Source organism: Strix aluco, chromosome 4 (assembly GCF_031877795.1).
Source record: "Strix aluco isolate bStrAlu1 chromosome 4, bStrAlu1.hap1, whole genome shotgun sequence".
Taxonomy (NCBI): domain Eukaryota; kingdom Metazoa; phylum Chordata; class Aves; order Strigiformes; family Strigidae; genus Strix; species Strix aluco.
Window position 1 is genome coordinate 60,355,749 of NC_133934.1, and position 14,892 is coordinate 60,370,640.

The 14,892-nt window shown below is 43.3% G+C and overlaps 1 protein-coding gene across 6 annotated transcripts in view; it reads right to left on the reverse strand.

Annotated features, from left to right (window-relative positions):
* Positions 1–144: 144 nt before the first annotated feature.
* SLC20A2 (solute carrier family 20 member 2) overlaps positions 145–14,892 on the reverse strand; it is a 58,013-nt gene continuing 43,265 nt past the window's right edge. For 3 of the 6 annotated variants that reach the window (XM_074823278.1, XM_074823279.1, XM_074823280.1), the window contains exons 9-11: positions 8,359–8,544; positions 7,561–7,645; positions 145–1,837 (exon numbers count right to left, since the gene is read on the reverse strand). In XM_074823278.1, the coding sequence (XP_074679379.1) occupies positions 1,673–1,837; positions 7,561–7,645; positions 8,359–8,544 (436 nt within the window). In that variant the 3' untranslated portion in view covers positions 145–1,672. Of the gene's footprint in view, positions 1,838–6,976; positions 7,062–7,560; positions 7,646–8,358; positions 8,545–14,892 lie in introns of all 6 variants that reach the window. The other 3 variants (XM_074823282.1, XM_074823281.1, XM_074823283.1) reach the window with 3 other exon arrangements.

Below are 14,892 nucleotides of genomic sequence, written 5' to 3' on the forward strand. Positions count from 1 at the left end.
AGCGGTTTCATCCCTGCCGACCCCAGCGGACAAAGAACAAAAGGCGGCAGATGCCAAGGATTAAGTTTTAGCTGCCTGTGGAGCCTTCCCATTACGGCTGGTGTGGCTGAGTAACGCTCGAAAAATCCAAGAGCCAAACAGTGATAGGGGCTGTTTATCTTTTTATTATAAATTTAGTATGAATGACCAATGGAAAAGTCACAATGGAGTACCAAGAACGTTTTATCAAAATTTTAGCAGCATTTAAACAGTAATAGATTCCCAACCTCCTCTGGGCACCTCTTGCCCTTTGCCTCCCACCCATGAAACAGTAACCTTCATGCAAATGTGCTTTCCAAAGCCGTGTAGGGGATGTAGCTAGCCATTTCCCCCTGAGCTGCCATGAAAAAATCTTATCCCAAATGCTGGTTACCACACAACCTCCATCCACGCAGGGCCAGGTTCCCGTCTCCTCCTCGCGGTTGGCAGCACGGTGGGCTGCGGCACGGGACAGGACTTGCTGGGGGGGACCCGGCCTCTGCTCCATCCTTGCCGTGCTCCTCACACCAGCCCCTGCGTGGGTCAGCACTCCTGCAGGCGCCCATACCTTCAACCACAAAAACAGGGCTAAGCCCATTTCCTACCTGCTGCTGCCATTCGCTTCTGTACTTGGGGTCAGAACAGGACCCCACGGTCCCTCTCCTGTACCTGAGAGTGTGTGGTTGTGGCTGGATGGACAGAAAAAGGGGAGACTGACAGTCTGTTCTCCTGCTGGAATTGACAGCAGAGCAACTGGGAGCTGAGACTGGAAGGGGAAAGGTAGAAGGTGAGCAGTGAGATACTTCAAATTCAACCCACAAAATGAAGTCAGTCTACTATCAGCTAATGTGGAGAACTGTGGTCTGCCTACTGAGTAACAAGAACTAACTTTTTTGTGTGCTTTTTTTTTTTTTTAAAGTTACATTAAGACATGAACAGTACTGTCCCAGCCTTGCTGGTGGGAGCTTGGTGAAAACAACGTTGAATTAGAGGTGGGAATACACAACACACGCCCACATGTGTAGACAACAACTTAATATTGGCAAGCTATTCCCCTGCTTCTTTGGTACTTCCTAAACTTTCTTATCCAAAATATATAAGGGAAATGCACCATTTAAAAGTTACTGCTTGTAAGTATTTACACAGCCATAACCATCACGCTATGATACACAAAGATCAATATGATATGAACAAAGTTATTTTATGAAAAGCACTTCTGCACATTTTATTTTGTTCCAGTATCTTAATAGCTTTAAAAAAATTCATGTGTTATGCAGTCCTGTACCTCGCTTCTTCTTATATCAAATGGACAAGAAACATTTCCTAATCCATACTCTTCTTCAAAAGATTAAAAAATTGCCACCAAAATGATACACTATGTACAAATTTTACTAAATATTAAATTCTAGGCAATTATTTTCACCCCACTGATAATATAACTTAGGTATTGTTACCTACTATATGCATATATATTTCTTTAATATATAAGAAATGGCACCACATCACCATGTCACCAATATGACACATTGTTATGTACAGTAGATAAGAAGTTAGATATGGAAGATGGATCCTCTCTGACTGGTTGTTTCATGGGAACGCTTCTCCCCTTGGTAGTAGCTTGGCCGTTTCCCCTTTTCCCAGCAGAGGAGGCTTTTCAGACATAAGGCAGGATCCCGTACATCAGCAGCGCCATCACCCCAGCGCTGAACAAGCCGGCCACCGGCACAGTCACAAACCACGCCAGGAAGATGTTGCGGAAAAGGCGCCAGTCGACAGCTTTCTTGGAGCGGATCCAGCCCACGGCCACCACGGAGCCAACCTTGGGAGTGTGGGGAAGAGAGAGGGAGACAAGATGTGAGGGGTAGGTCCGAGCGCCCATAACATGCCCACGGCCACACCAATGCCAGTCAGCTGATACCAAGCGATGCTCTGAGATAAAGGAGCCCCTGATGATGATGACGATGGCTCTGTTCTGGTGGGGTGATGGGAGGACAACAATTCCAGGGTGCTTTAACCTTTATTTTTCAATGATCTCTTGTTTTTCATGGGTCTTCGGGTCAGCCAAAAAATAAATACGCTTGTGGGTTTTTCTCTGCTCTGCTAGCTTCCAGATCAACTGTCAGTGCAACTGAAGCAGCCCTCTACCCACCCAGCGCCTGACTCAGTCTGTAGGGGAGAGGGCAAGCATCCACCGAGTCTGGCCAGACTGCGGACTAAATCATGAAAAGTTGTTTTTAAGGGTCTGCTGGAGAGCGTGTCATGGGGCAGGTCGGGATAGCTAGTATGGTTCCCCTCCCACCTGCCTGTCCTCTTGCTGGTTTGGGATGTCCTGCCCGTTCACCCAGCAGCTGCTGAACCTCTGCAGCTTATTGCCTGGTATACGGAGCTGACTCCAAACAGCACCTATATATTTCAATCCTGTGAGCTATAAACAGGGCAGCAAGAGCAATGTAAGTGCTGAGCCCACGCTATAACAGCAATGGTAACTTGGCAGGGGTCAGATAGCCAGCATGAGGTTAGACCCAGTACAGCTGCCCTATATCAAACTCATCAGTCCAAGCCCTCCGAGGAAAACCAGCCCTTCTGGACCAGCCAACCAAGCAAAGCATCCAGAGCTAAAATTCTCTCTGCGGACAAAGACATCAGCTTGATGCTATGGGGCATGCAAACTGCACGGATATCAGGAGGTCTGGCTTCAGGTGGGGATGGATAAATGACCAAAATATCCTTTGAAGGCACTGCTACCAGGGCAGCTGGGTAGGTCAGTGTTTTTGAAGACAAAACACACTGCAGCATGAGCAAAGCTACAACCTTTTCTTCTTTCAAATGTGTTTTCAGTTAATAAGCTCGGGTGTATTATTTTTTAAGAACGAACTGGACTGAGAAAAACATTGCCGGTAAAAAAAATGTGGCAAAAACTTCAGAAATGCTGCGTTTTCTTTCTGCGCTGGAAGTGGCCCTCTGGGCCATTAACGAAAACGTGTAAATCAGTGCAAGTCTATTCAAAGCACATGGTAAAGCAGCAAGAAATAAGGAAGGAATATCCTGTTTTGAAGGAAAGGAAACTCCAAGACACAGCTGGGCTTGTGCTCCCTGAAATGCCATCCCTGCCTCCTCTTCTGTGCTTGTTTTCTGAACAGGAGTATCAGACCCTGCCTATAGCTTGGCAGATGGGCTGCTCCCCATGTGCGGAGCCAGGAAAACAATAGATGCTGGAAGGACAGAGAAGCAGGGAGAGATAGAACTGGGATATCGAATCAGCATCTTTTGTTAACACCTATTTAACTTCCAACTACTGCTTAACATTTCCTTTTAGAGAAACGAGTTATTTTTGGAAGATCCTGTAACTCTAAGGAAATACGATTCACAAAAGTGCCTGTGACAGAACAAGGAAAAACTAAACTTGATATTCTAGGACTGAAAAGGCCTTGGTCAAAAGCTTGATCCAATAAGGAAATCTCTTAGATAATATTTAAGCAATAAGGAAATCTGTTGGGTAATATTTAATCTGCACACCCCTTGAGTGGACAATATACTATTCTCTAGGAGGTGTAAGTGTATTTAGGAGGTGCCCAGCTAAGAGGAACCCCACACTTCCGACTACATCAAAGCGTTAACCCGAGGAAACAGCGTTTGGTTTTTCAGCAGCTCAGCTGTTAGGCTCTGCTTTACATTTTGCACATCTTTAGCATCCATCTGTCATGCTTGCAACAAGAAGCATTGCTTATTGAGCGAGTCTGCAGTCTACGTACGATAATCTCTGAGTCCTTCCTGAAATTTAAAAGGTATCAGCAATGATGGCATTGGTAATGTTTTAAACATTATTAAAGTTTAGTTTATTAATAGTGATTTTGATGGACTAGAGGTTAGGAGAGTAGCTAAAACTTGGGTGTAGGGACACTACACCGTCTGCAGAATTTCAGATGATATCTACTTTGAGATTGGTTTGAAACCAGTGCAGTTTGCCTTCAGTATGCTCTGCTTAAAGCATTACAGAAATGCTTTTGGCTCTCTTGTTCCTGTGAAATGGCATATTATAATAACACACAGAACATTACAATTCCATCATAGCAACACAGAACATTTTTTCAAAACCATGAAATCATAATAGCAAAATGGAGCTGACAGTATGACCTCAGCAAAGTCGCTTTTGCACAGAAAAAGCATTTAATTCCTGCACTCTAATTTTATCCGTATGTGAACATGTTCAGTCTGTTACAGCTGAGAAATGCCTGTTTATTTCTATATCTCGTATCTTAGAATAAATAACAGGCACTATGTGGAAGATTCAATATGATCATTTGCCTACCCGGGCAGCAGAAAGGCAAGGTATGCATTCACACCACACCAGCTTTTCAGTGCTAAGTTCCAAGGGAGGTTGAAGGGGTGAAAGCAGAGCAATGTGGCTACCGTGTTCAGACTCACAAAGTTCCTTTGAGGCTCGAAAGGTTAGATCTTTCCCTCAGGCCCTCTTGACTCGGAAGCTTTCATAGGGACTTTCCCCTTTGACTCGTGGCAAGGACAAAGGTGCAGTTCAGGCTCTCAGCAGGCACCAAGCATGGAAAAGCTGCTGGGCTGTAGATTTAGAACAGGCATAGCTGGCAGTGGCTACCTCATGTAGACCAAAGCCTCTGATTTAGGACTCCTGATCCAAGAGGGCTTGACGAATCTTTCTCAGAAGCTAATGCTTTTCTTCCTGCTACCAATCTCCAGTTTGTCACCACATCTGCTCCAAGACCTGAAAACTGCTGCCCAGAGCTTTCCTTCATACTTGATCTCCATTCTTCATTATAGTCTATTTCACATCAAAAATGTCTCCCTCCACCTAAGGTGTTTCATGCTGTTCCTTCTTTGCCACCGGTTTATCTAGCTGCTGCACATTCAGTTGACTGACACCCCTTCAGCAGGGCTCCCACTTTAGCAAATGCTATTTTACTGTGGAGCAAATGTTGAGAAGAAGAATAATTCCCACTCTCTGATGCTAGAGACTTAGGACTAGGCTCACCTTGAACCCATTTTCTTTCTGATTTCTAGGGCAAAATAATTTTTCTGCTGATTTTTAAGAGGGCATTTCTGCCTCAATGGCTGACAGCACTTTCAGAAAGGCATTCTCCCATGGAGTAAATGATATATAATAGTTCTTTTACTCCTTCACTGTGCCCTCGAAGAAAACAAGGAATACATCTGTTACAAGTGTTTGCTTTATCTTGTGTTAATCACTTAGGATCTTTCAACTCAGGATCTCATTTTGCTGAAACACAGAGTCAGTTATAATAATGTGACATCCTGGAACAGTCTAATCCTATTGCGAAGTGGATCTTCCCATTAAGAATGATCCATCTAATGAGATACAGCAAACTAGAAGGAGCAGACACAGACTAACCATATTAACTGCTTTTATGGAAGTATTTTTTAAAAATAATTATTTTGCTCTGCAGTTAGAAAAGACCAAGCTTTTAACTGCCTTGAGTCAATGAATACCTCCTAATGCTGCCCTCTCATTAGCTTATGGCTTCCAAGACATTTTCTTTTTAAATTTGGTCTATTTGTCTGCACTAAAGTGTATTTTCTCTTTTACGATGGTTGGCTAGAAGTGCTTCAGGCACGCAACTGGGATAATCAAAGTTGTATTATTCTCCCTGGCAAATTCTTCATCGTGCTTTTGATATACCAGTCAGCTTAAAGGGAGGTGGTTTCAGGCTAGCATTTTTAGAAGTGGATCACATTATTATTTTTCCCCTCCCTGCTTGATTCAGAGGAACCACAGTTTGACCAACGCCAGGAAATCTGAATAGCCTTTCAGAGCAGCTCAGTCTTGGCTGCTTCTCAAAGACCTCTACAGCAGAAGAAAGAAATGATTTTTTAATAGAGGAAGGCTTTCTGAAGGAATGGTTTTCACTAGAAAAAGGCTAATTGAACTAACTTGGGGCATTTTGCAGGATGTGTGGATTTCATTGACTCTTTCACTGCAAACCAGGTCAATGTCACAGGCAAAGATGCCCGGCTTCTTGCCAGCCCGCCTGCCATGCTGTGGACCAGTGAGCCCTGAAAACCTGCCTGCCCCAGCCCCAGCCAGAGCTGGAAGGGCTCCAAGGTCCCCAGGGTGCAGTAGTGAATCCTACAGGATCTGGCTCTTGTAGGGCTTGGTGGTATGTCCCGAAGCAGAGGGGCTTTGCCGTTCTGGGGTCTCTGATTTTGGAGGGGCTTCCCCATGCCCTGCCAGAGGGTGAGGGATACAGACAGCTCTGCATTTCAAGGAGCTTGGGAGTCCATGGGGAAGCAAAGGAAAGAAAGATAGGATATTCGACTCGGGAATTTCCTGGGGAACAAAATTTCAAATTCCCACTATGTTCTTCCAGCCATGTAAATGTCTACATGCTCCCTGTTGCCTACAAGCAATATAAATGTCTTCTCACACAGCATGTCATGTGACAAAATTAAATTCTGCTCATTACCCAGCCTATATCTATACTTCAAACTGGTCTTTTTTTGTTTTGTTTTGGTTTTTTTTTTTAAAGGCCAACAACGTTGTTCAAAGAACTAATTACAAGGGCCTGATTCTCTATTATAATGCACAAAAGTGAGGACAAGTTGGTTTAAGAGAAGAGAGACATTAAAGTATTAGCTTAATGATGTAGCAGTGTTTTTCATACAGGTGGCTCTAAAATACATGTAAACAGGATCACACAAACTACAAGTCTACATTATTTTAACATGTCTATATTAGTTCAATATGATCAGGTAAGGGTGAAAGACATTCCAGACTTTTGTGCAATTACTTATAACGCTGACTTTGCTTAGTCATACCGGCTTTAAAAGTCCTCATTATTTTGTGATCGCTGTCTGCACAGCACATCGCATAGTGAAGGCAATCTGCAACAATTGGTATCTCTTGTATTTTGTTATGGTTTGTCCTAGTGATGTGATTTACTGATGCGATCACTGCAAACTCCAATACCTTGCAATGGGTGGAGCTTATTGGAATACCCACATTTGAGGCTACAAGTACCGTTAGCGCACACATTACTTCAATGCAAAATCCACTGTGAAGAAATAAAAAAAAAAGACAGATGGAAAACCTGTAGTAAAAGAGTTATATGCAGGAAATCCCATGCCATGCACTTATCAAGAAAGTGAAGTATAAATGATGAATGGTGCGCAGCCTCTGAACAAGGGAGAAATGCTACCCGACCAGGTTCAAATGGCACCATCGGAGGAAACCAGGGTCTTCCTTGTAATCATTTGCTTTAAAATTGAAGTCACGTTTTTGTAAGTGCTGTTTTTCTTTAACCACAGCTATGGAGTTCACACTGTGCCTGACTGCAGCGACTTTACTGTGACAACTCCAATGCGTTTTTTGCAAGCCTGATTATATTCCAGTGTCACTGGCACGACTGAGACGTGCTGACGCACCTCCACCTAACCGTCCTCCGTGAGCGGCTGTTTTCCCCTCACCGTGCCATTATCCGCTGGCTCGAGCGGCACAATTTTAAGATGAACAGTCCAGACTGCCTTGACTGCAGTCGCTGGGCAAAGGCATACCTTGCAGTGTGTAGTACTGACAGGAAGTCCAACATTGGAAGCTACCACAACTGTGAACGCCGAAGCCAACTCAATAGTGAATCCACTGCAGGAAGCATAAGAAAACACTTCACAATCACTCTTTGCATCAGCTTGGACTGATACCATGCAGCGTGCCAAAGTCTTACCCGTTTCTTCTTTCGACTGTTTATCTCCAACTGATTTTTGTCATAGGAATAAGTTAAGAAAACAAGGAAGGGCTGAATAACGGGAACGGCACAGGCTAGTCATCTGTAGTAACCCGGCTGCGCGGCTCATTGCACCAGGGACTTTTACTACTCTACGCTGTGGTGAATCACGCCTAATAAGTAATTCGGTTAAGCACCAGCAGAGGTCGAGTATGCATTAAGGATGAAAACTACTGTAATGAATACATATGGTTTTAATAGTCTGAAGCGCAATGGGAAAGCCACTCTAATCTTGTCATTTCCAAATGCACCTTCTGCCACGTTAATTAGGTCATCAGCAGAAGACTCTGTTCACGTAGACCTCTATGCCTCAAACGCATTCAGTATTAGTTTACAGGATTATCTTTTTTTCTTTCTCTCTTTCTTTCTCTTTCTCATTCTTTCTTTCTCTCCATTTCCTCTTTTTTCTTTCATTTTTTCAAAAGATGGAGAAGTCGAAGCCAGGTTATCATTAAAATCAAAGCACGGCAAATCCAGCAAACAGCATTACAAACAAAATACTGGAGCAGCAATTTCTCAGATTGGTTCACACACAAAGTTCACACAACTGTAATGACAACTGTGCACCTACCTTGACGGTGTGATTGGAGTGAGGTCTTTACCCATGGTCTGGATAACTCTTCTACCCCAGACCCAGAGACCCACACAGATCCCAACACCTCCATAAAACAGCAGCCAGACGGGAGTTGATGCTTCTTGCATTACACCACCTTGCTCATAGATAAGCCAGAGCGCAACGAGGGGACCAATTGCATTGCTGGAGAAACAGAAAAACATTGCCCGAGTTATAAAAATGCAGATAATTGCCTTGAAAGAAGTCTCTTATCTTCTGTGTGATTTTTCTTCATTGTGCATGCAGTACTGCTCTGACTTGACCTACAGAGAACACCCTTTCTCGCTTGGAAAGGCTGAAGCGGGGAACTCTTATCATGTTGTTTTTCAGTTGTCACTTCATCACTGATAACTATAGTGAATGCTGAAAGGAATTTCTCTTTTACAAATTGTTTCCTGAAATGTCAGTTAGTAATACCTCATTATGTCTGTTCTGGGACAAAACCTAGTATTTTCAGTACTGTGCTGAAATTACCTCAAAATTTACCAATTCAGGAGCTCTGCATCTTTAAAATTCAAGTATTAAATTAGCTCTTTTTGTCAAAGAGGAAAATTAATGAACAGAATTACCATTGCAGTCAAGAAGACACAAATATAAACTAGCCTGACAAACTGTAACATTTGGAGATATGATCAGAATGCAGCCAGGAAGGTGACTTAGTCCTCTTCAAACGTGTTGTAGAGCTAGTTGGACCGGATCAGAGAGGACTCCTTGGTGACACAGAGCTGGCGTAAGCCCTTTTTGCTACCCTGCTGCTGCTACCTAGAAAAACAATGAAAGTCAGCAACACTGAAGTCCCCACTCCTAATGCAGGTCACCCGATATTGGTGGCTGGGGTCTCCAGTGCCTGGAGTGAGACTTCTGACTCTATTCTTAAAAAGCATCAAGCTTCTACACATGAGAGTTAGAAGAAAAGCTTGAAAGCTGGTATCCAGTTACTTTAGAGGCTTTAAATACTAAAAAGCACATAAGAACTTCGACATCCCTTTTTTCTTGTAGCTGTTTTGCTAAACTGAGTAGCTGCTTGCCCTGCCGAGCAGCATTTATCCACAACTAAAAAATGTAAGAGGAGAGGCAGAGCTGCACTTACATCTAAATAATAATGAGAAGAGCAGAGTAAACCTGTCCAATATAATTCAAAAAGTCTGAAAACCAACAGGAAGCTCTCCTCTTTGTAAACCGATAAGGAGAGCGGGTCACGGTGAGCGCCGCAGGCAGGACCGGCAGCTATGCTCACCCTGCAGCCAGGACCGGATAAATTTAGTTTCTGGTCTCGCTCCAAAGCACACAGATGGAGTAAGGGCCAGTTTTAATGTCAAATGTTGTGCAAACCAAGCTACTGTAACGAACAGTTAATAATTTACTTGAATGCCATCTTTACCAGATACAAGGTGCTAGGGGTTGAGTGCTAATTGCCAAGAGACAAGGGTCCTCAGCATTGCAAAGATCAGCACATCTAAGCAACACGAGACCCTCCTTCCTTCTTCTGGTCCTTGAGAAATTGAGCTCTGAACCCTGAGAAGCAGTCCTGGAGCAAAGCAACTAGGAAGGAATTTTCCCCCATAAACACACACAACAACATTCAAGCTGCGAGGGAAACAAAAATACTTAAAAATGCTCTTTGATGTAAGAAGGAATGAATAATTCCTATGGATTTTGAGGAAGACGCTGGAAATAAATTAATGAGCTAACTTGGATAATAAAATCCAGTGGATTTGAAGACAGTGGGTAGTATGATGAAGAAATAAATACACTTTAAATAAAGAGTGATTTTCGCTAGCAAAAATACTTCACAATTCTGGTATGATACTCTGCCTGAGTATGCATTTTGATTTGTTGAGTTTTTTCTTTGAGTGAAAGAACGGTATGTGTAAATTCCTTAGTGCCTAAATGCAAGAATTATTTTACCTTCAAGGAAGAAGAGATTCTTGATCAAAGCATTTCTAATACTTATAAGTTGACCTGCAACTTCTTTGTCAGTGTTTTCAGGTGTGGATTAAATTACTTGCACATTTAAATGCTGTATTGTGCATAGAGAAAGAAAGGTGATCCACCGTACCTTCAACTGATAGATGCAGAAGGATGGATAACAGGAACTAAAACATTGATCAGATGAATAAAGGGAAAACTGATCATCCATTCTTATAGTGCTGTATGACATGGGGACAACCTCCCTGTTGAAAATAACAGGTATATTTGAAGCAAGCCTAGGCACTGATCCCTGACTGTTCTGAAGAGATTATGGATGGATATTTGTCAGTCCTAATGTAAATGGGAAGACAGAAAAGGCTTCAAAAACTACAGCAGCAAACTGTGCTCTTTTGTACCAAAATCCAGTTTTAATTATTTGCAAATGCTACACCTCTGTGAATCAACTAAGCTTAATCCTCGAAGAAAAGGTTATTTTCTTATTTGTGGCAATGGAAGGCAAAGCAAAACTCTGCTGACTTATGCTCAGCCTCGGAGGATCCCCCTGATCACTGACGCCCACAGAGGCAGCACTTCTGATATATCTTCCCTGTAGGAAAAGAAAGAAGAGCACTGGATCCATACATGCTTGGAAAAGCAAAACAGCAATTAACTGCATTTTCATTTGTGGGTATCTGCACCACTGGTTATCTATACCAGAGAGACATTTCTCCTCTCCCTGTAAATCACATTCAATGTGACTTAAAATGTTCAGCTCCTAAGGGCAGCATCTCCCAGCCTGAATACCTGCACGTGGCTACAACAGCCAGCAAACTGCCAGTGGTGTGCAGTCAGTGGCTCTGTTCTACCACCCTCATGGCTCTTCAGAGGGCTCCATCAGCTTCTGGATTTGTTCAGCTGGACCAGTCCCAGGGGCTTGTGGTATCAACACTTCCTGTGCCAATGGAGAACAGCTCTAGAAGAAGCTAACACAAAGCTCTACAAGAAGTCCCACCAGAAAACTGCCAAAAGCTCACAGTGAATGTGGCTGACTCACGAACTGCAAGAACGAGAGTCCTGGTACTGCATACATCACCTTCGAGACACTACCATGAGCATGTGCAATCAACCATCCTTGGGACTAGGAAGAGTTCACTGGTAGAAGACAACCAGTCCCAACAGGAGAGTAAGAGAGAAACAATGCATCAAAGAAAGGCGTTAGATAAGAGACTCTGCTTTGAGACCTTCTGCAGTTAACAGATGTCTCCTACAGCTGAGTGACTAAACAGATGAACCACAAGGACGCTGGCTAGACTGGGATGTGGCTTTCACAGTATTTCCCACCAGTTCTATCTCATTTGACTCAAGACATGACTAGCAGGAAAGCAGACCTCAAATCTCCCATGCATTTGGCTAGGACTCATTTCACAAGTCTATTTTCAAGAAGTGATTTTCTCTTATTCTCCCACGCAGCTCTTTTACTTGCCTTAACTAACTCTCCTTTGTGCTGGAGCTCCAAGTCTTATTCGTGGTAGTTTAGAGGGAGGAGAAAAAAGCCCGAGATGGTCACCGAGGGGCTCTGAATCCCTATCCACATCTATCTATATGTAAAAATGCCATTAGCTTCCTATGTAACTGAAGTGTTTTTGCGTATGTTACCATATTATTTAGCCATTGAGTTTAAAAGCCAAGATAAGCTATTCCTGTTGTGGTATTACTTTAGTTTTGCACACCTAATACACATTTTTCCACTGAGCACAGGAGGATGGCCATTACGGGTTAATTTTAGGATGACTTTATAAGACATTATGGCGTAAGAAGCCTAACCTCTGAGTCTACCTGTCATGAAGTGTATTCTCCACATCCAGTATTTTTCACCATCTCTGCCGGGCTCTGCCAGCCCCGGTTACTCGCAGGGCACAGGACTTTGCAGCAGGGGCGGTGCATAGGGTCTGTTTGCCTTCCCTCGAGGCGTGATACAGGATTAAATGCCATCTACAGTAATGCTCGTACTTGCAGACGCGTGTCACAGTGGTTCAGCGAAGTGCTGCTGAGTGTTTCTGAAGTGCTGTCTGACTCTCATGATGATTTCGCTAGCTCTCTCGACTAACATGAATTGGCACGACTTCTCTTTTTCTGCTTGCTTGTGCCAGTTGAGAATCTGTCCCGCACCATTTACAAAGCTGTTGTGAAAGATAGCATTTGACAGTGAATCTGAACTATAAATAGAGTTGGCTTCTCCTCTCCCCTGTGAGACAGATAGTGTTACCGACACACCCCCTCTCCTACATTCCACAGGCTTAGAAATTACAGTATCCCATGCACACACACACGAGCAGAGATTTTTAGGCACCTTTGGGTCACAAGTCCAGGCCCTTTTCTGGAGGAACAAGGACTACAACCTTTTTTTTTTTTTGTAAAAATCAAAGGTTTTTTTCAGTAATGGAAGGATGCCATCAGCTGAATGCTCTATCGCCAAATCCCATCAAACTTGTCTAAATATTTTATAAACCAGCAACATTGCTATTACCTCGTTACTTCTTATTTGAGGGGAGTAGTGAGTTGCTCAAAAAAGAAAATCTAATTGTATTTGAATGCTACGCTCTGAATAAGCTTTCTGTTATAATCCACAATCAACAGACTACTTGATGACCATGCTTTGATTTTCTGCTACCTGAAAAAGCAGACTGTGCTTTAGCCACTTTTTCTAGTTGAGTGAAAGAAGCCTGATGCATACATTATCACTGATTGAATGACGAGCAAAATAGCCATCTGAGAAATCTATATTAGGCTTCCAATATTACAAATATAATTACAAAATCCCCAGTCATTTGACTATTTCCCAAACCAAAATTTCACAAATGAACTTTCCACTGGGAAAATAAGTGGGATCATATTTCTGAATATGCTGCAGTTACGCCTGGAGACATCACCCAGTTGAGTAAGGGTGCAAGAAAGATATGTACCAACAGGAAAAAAGTATGTCCTAATCTCCAGAGATCTCATATTATCGAGAGTTTCATCCCAGTTCCAATAAACCCCAACTCCCTGGACCCTGGAGGGTTGGGCCCATGCTCCCCTTTGCCCACCAGCATCTGCCTGTCCCCAGCAAACTCTGATGCTGGCCCTGCTCACAGCAGGATGGGGAGGGATTCCCGCACCCACCGAAGCCCCCTGTTTCTTGCTGCTTTTCTCTGGCTTGCCTGCGTGGCACAACAAAGATACCACGTACCTGCACAATGAAGGACACAAGTGAAGATGCATATCTACTCGGGACACAGGCTGCATTTGCAGGATGGACTGCTATTGAAAAGGGAAGAGATTAGATTTCAGGCTGCTCTCAGTAATTGTAATGGAGAGATTAGCTTCCTAAATATTCTAAGTGACTTTGACTGCAGCTCTCAGGGAGGAAATAAGAAATACTCATTTTGTAATCCAGCCTTATTATAGCTCCTTTAGACTTCTTATTTAGCCAAGAGACTGAATCCCACTAAGCTCTCTGTGTGCAGTGAGATACTGGCAATGTTCTGGCCCTTCCCTCTTTAATCCCATTGCATTTACTTTAGGAAGAGGGGAAAAGGTGAGTCCCATTGCTCTTTGTGTGCTCTGACCTAAAGCTCCAGTGAAGTCTGTAGAGAAGTGAAAGAAGAAGTTTCCTCTCCCCATATTTTGGGCAAGCAGGTGTTCCCTAGTTTGACTTGCATTGCTTTGCTTAACAATGAATCCCCTATCTGGTAGCAGTTCAGTTTCCCTAAAACCATGTGTAGAAATATATAAAAAATACTAAACATTTTTACTATAGCTCTGAAATAGTTTTAAATCCCGTCTTCAGTAATGTAGCCTGTATAATTTGAATAATAAGATAGCCATTCTTTGTCAAGCTTGTGCCATAAATCTATATGGCATTACCTGCAGACTCTAACATGAATGACCCCTTTTTCCTATAATATCTAAGTATGAATATGCAAGGGTAGTCCTAAAGTCCTCCACATGAAATTTAATTAGAGCAGCCACATTCAAACAATTTAGGCAGCAGGAACTCAGCAAAACCAAGATTCCCTGCACAACTGTGAAACGTCTACAAGCAGGTTTCTCCTCCCTACAGCACGTACCAACTAAACCTCAGTCCTGCGTGCACCTTGGCACACACAGACACGGCGGGCAGCATGGTCTGTGATCACTGTGTTCAGCTGGAGCATCACGGCTCCTGCCACCATCGCAATAATAAAGCACCTTCCTCCATGGCTGGAATCCATGAGCCCAGGGTAGACGCCTGCTCACACAAGCCAGGGCACGTGGCTCTTGTCATCCCTGAGGTTTCTCCTGTGACAGCAGGAATGACGGTCTGAGGTGGAGAGAGGGGGTAGGAAAGGACAGAAGAGTCTACCCATTTATAGGAGAAGGAATCTGTATAAGACAAGACTAAACACATGCACAGACAGGTGTGTAGGAGCACAAGGTTCAGGTTTTTTTCACAGTAGATTTTAATCAGCAAACCTCACGTCGACCTACAGCATCTTTCTGTGGGTCATCCCACTTCAATTAAAAGAATTCAAACTCATCCTCCTGTTTGCTTGGATAGGC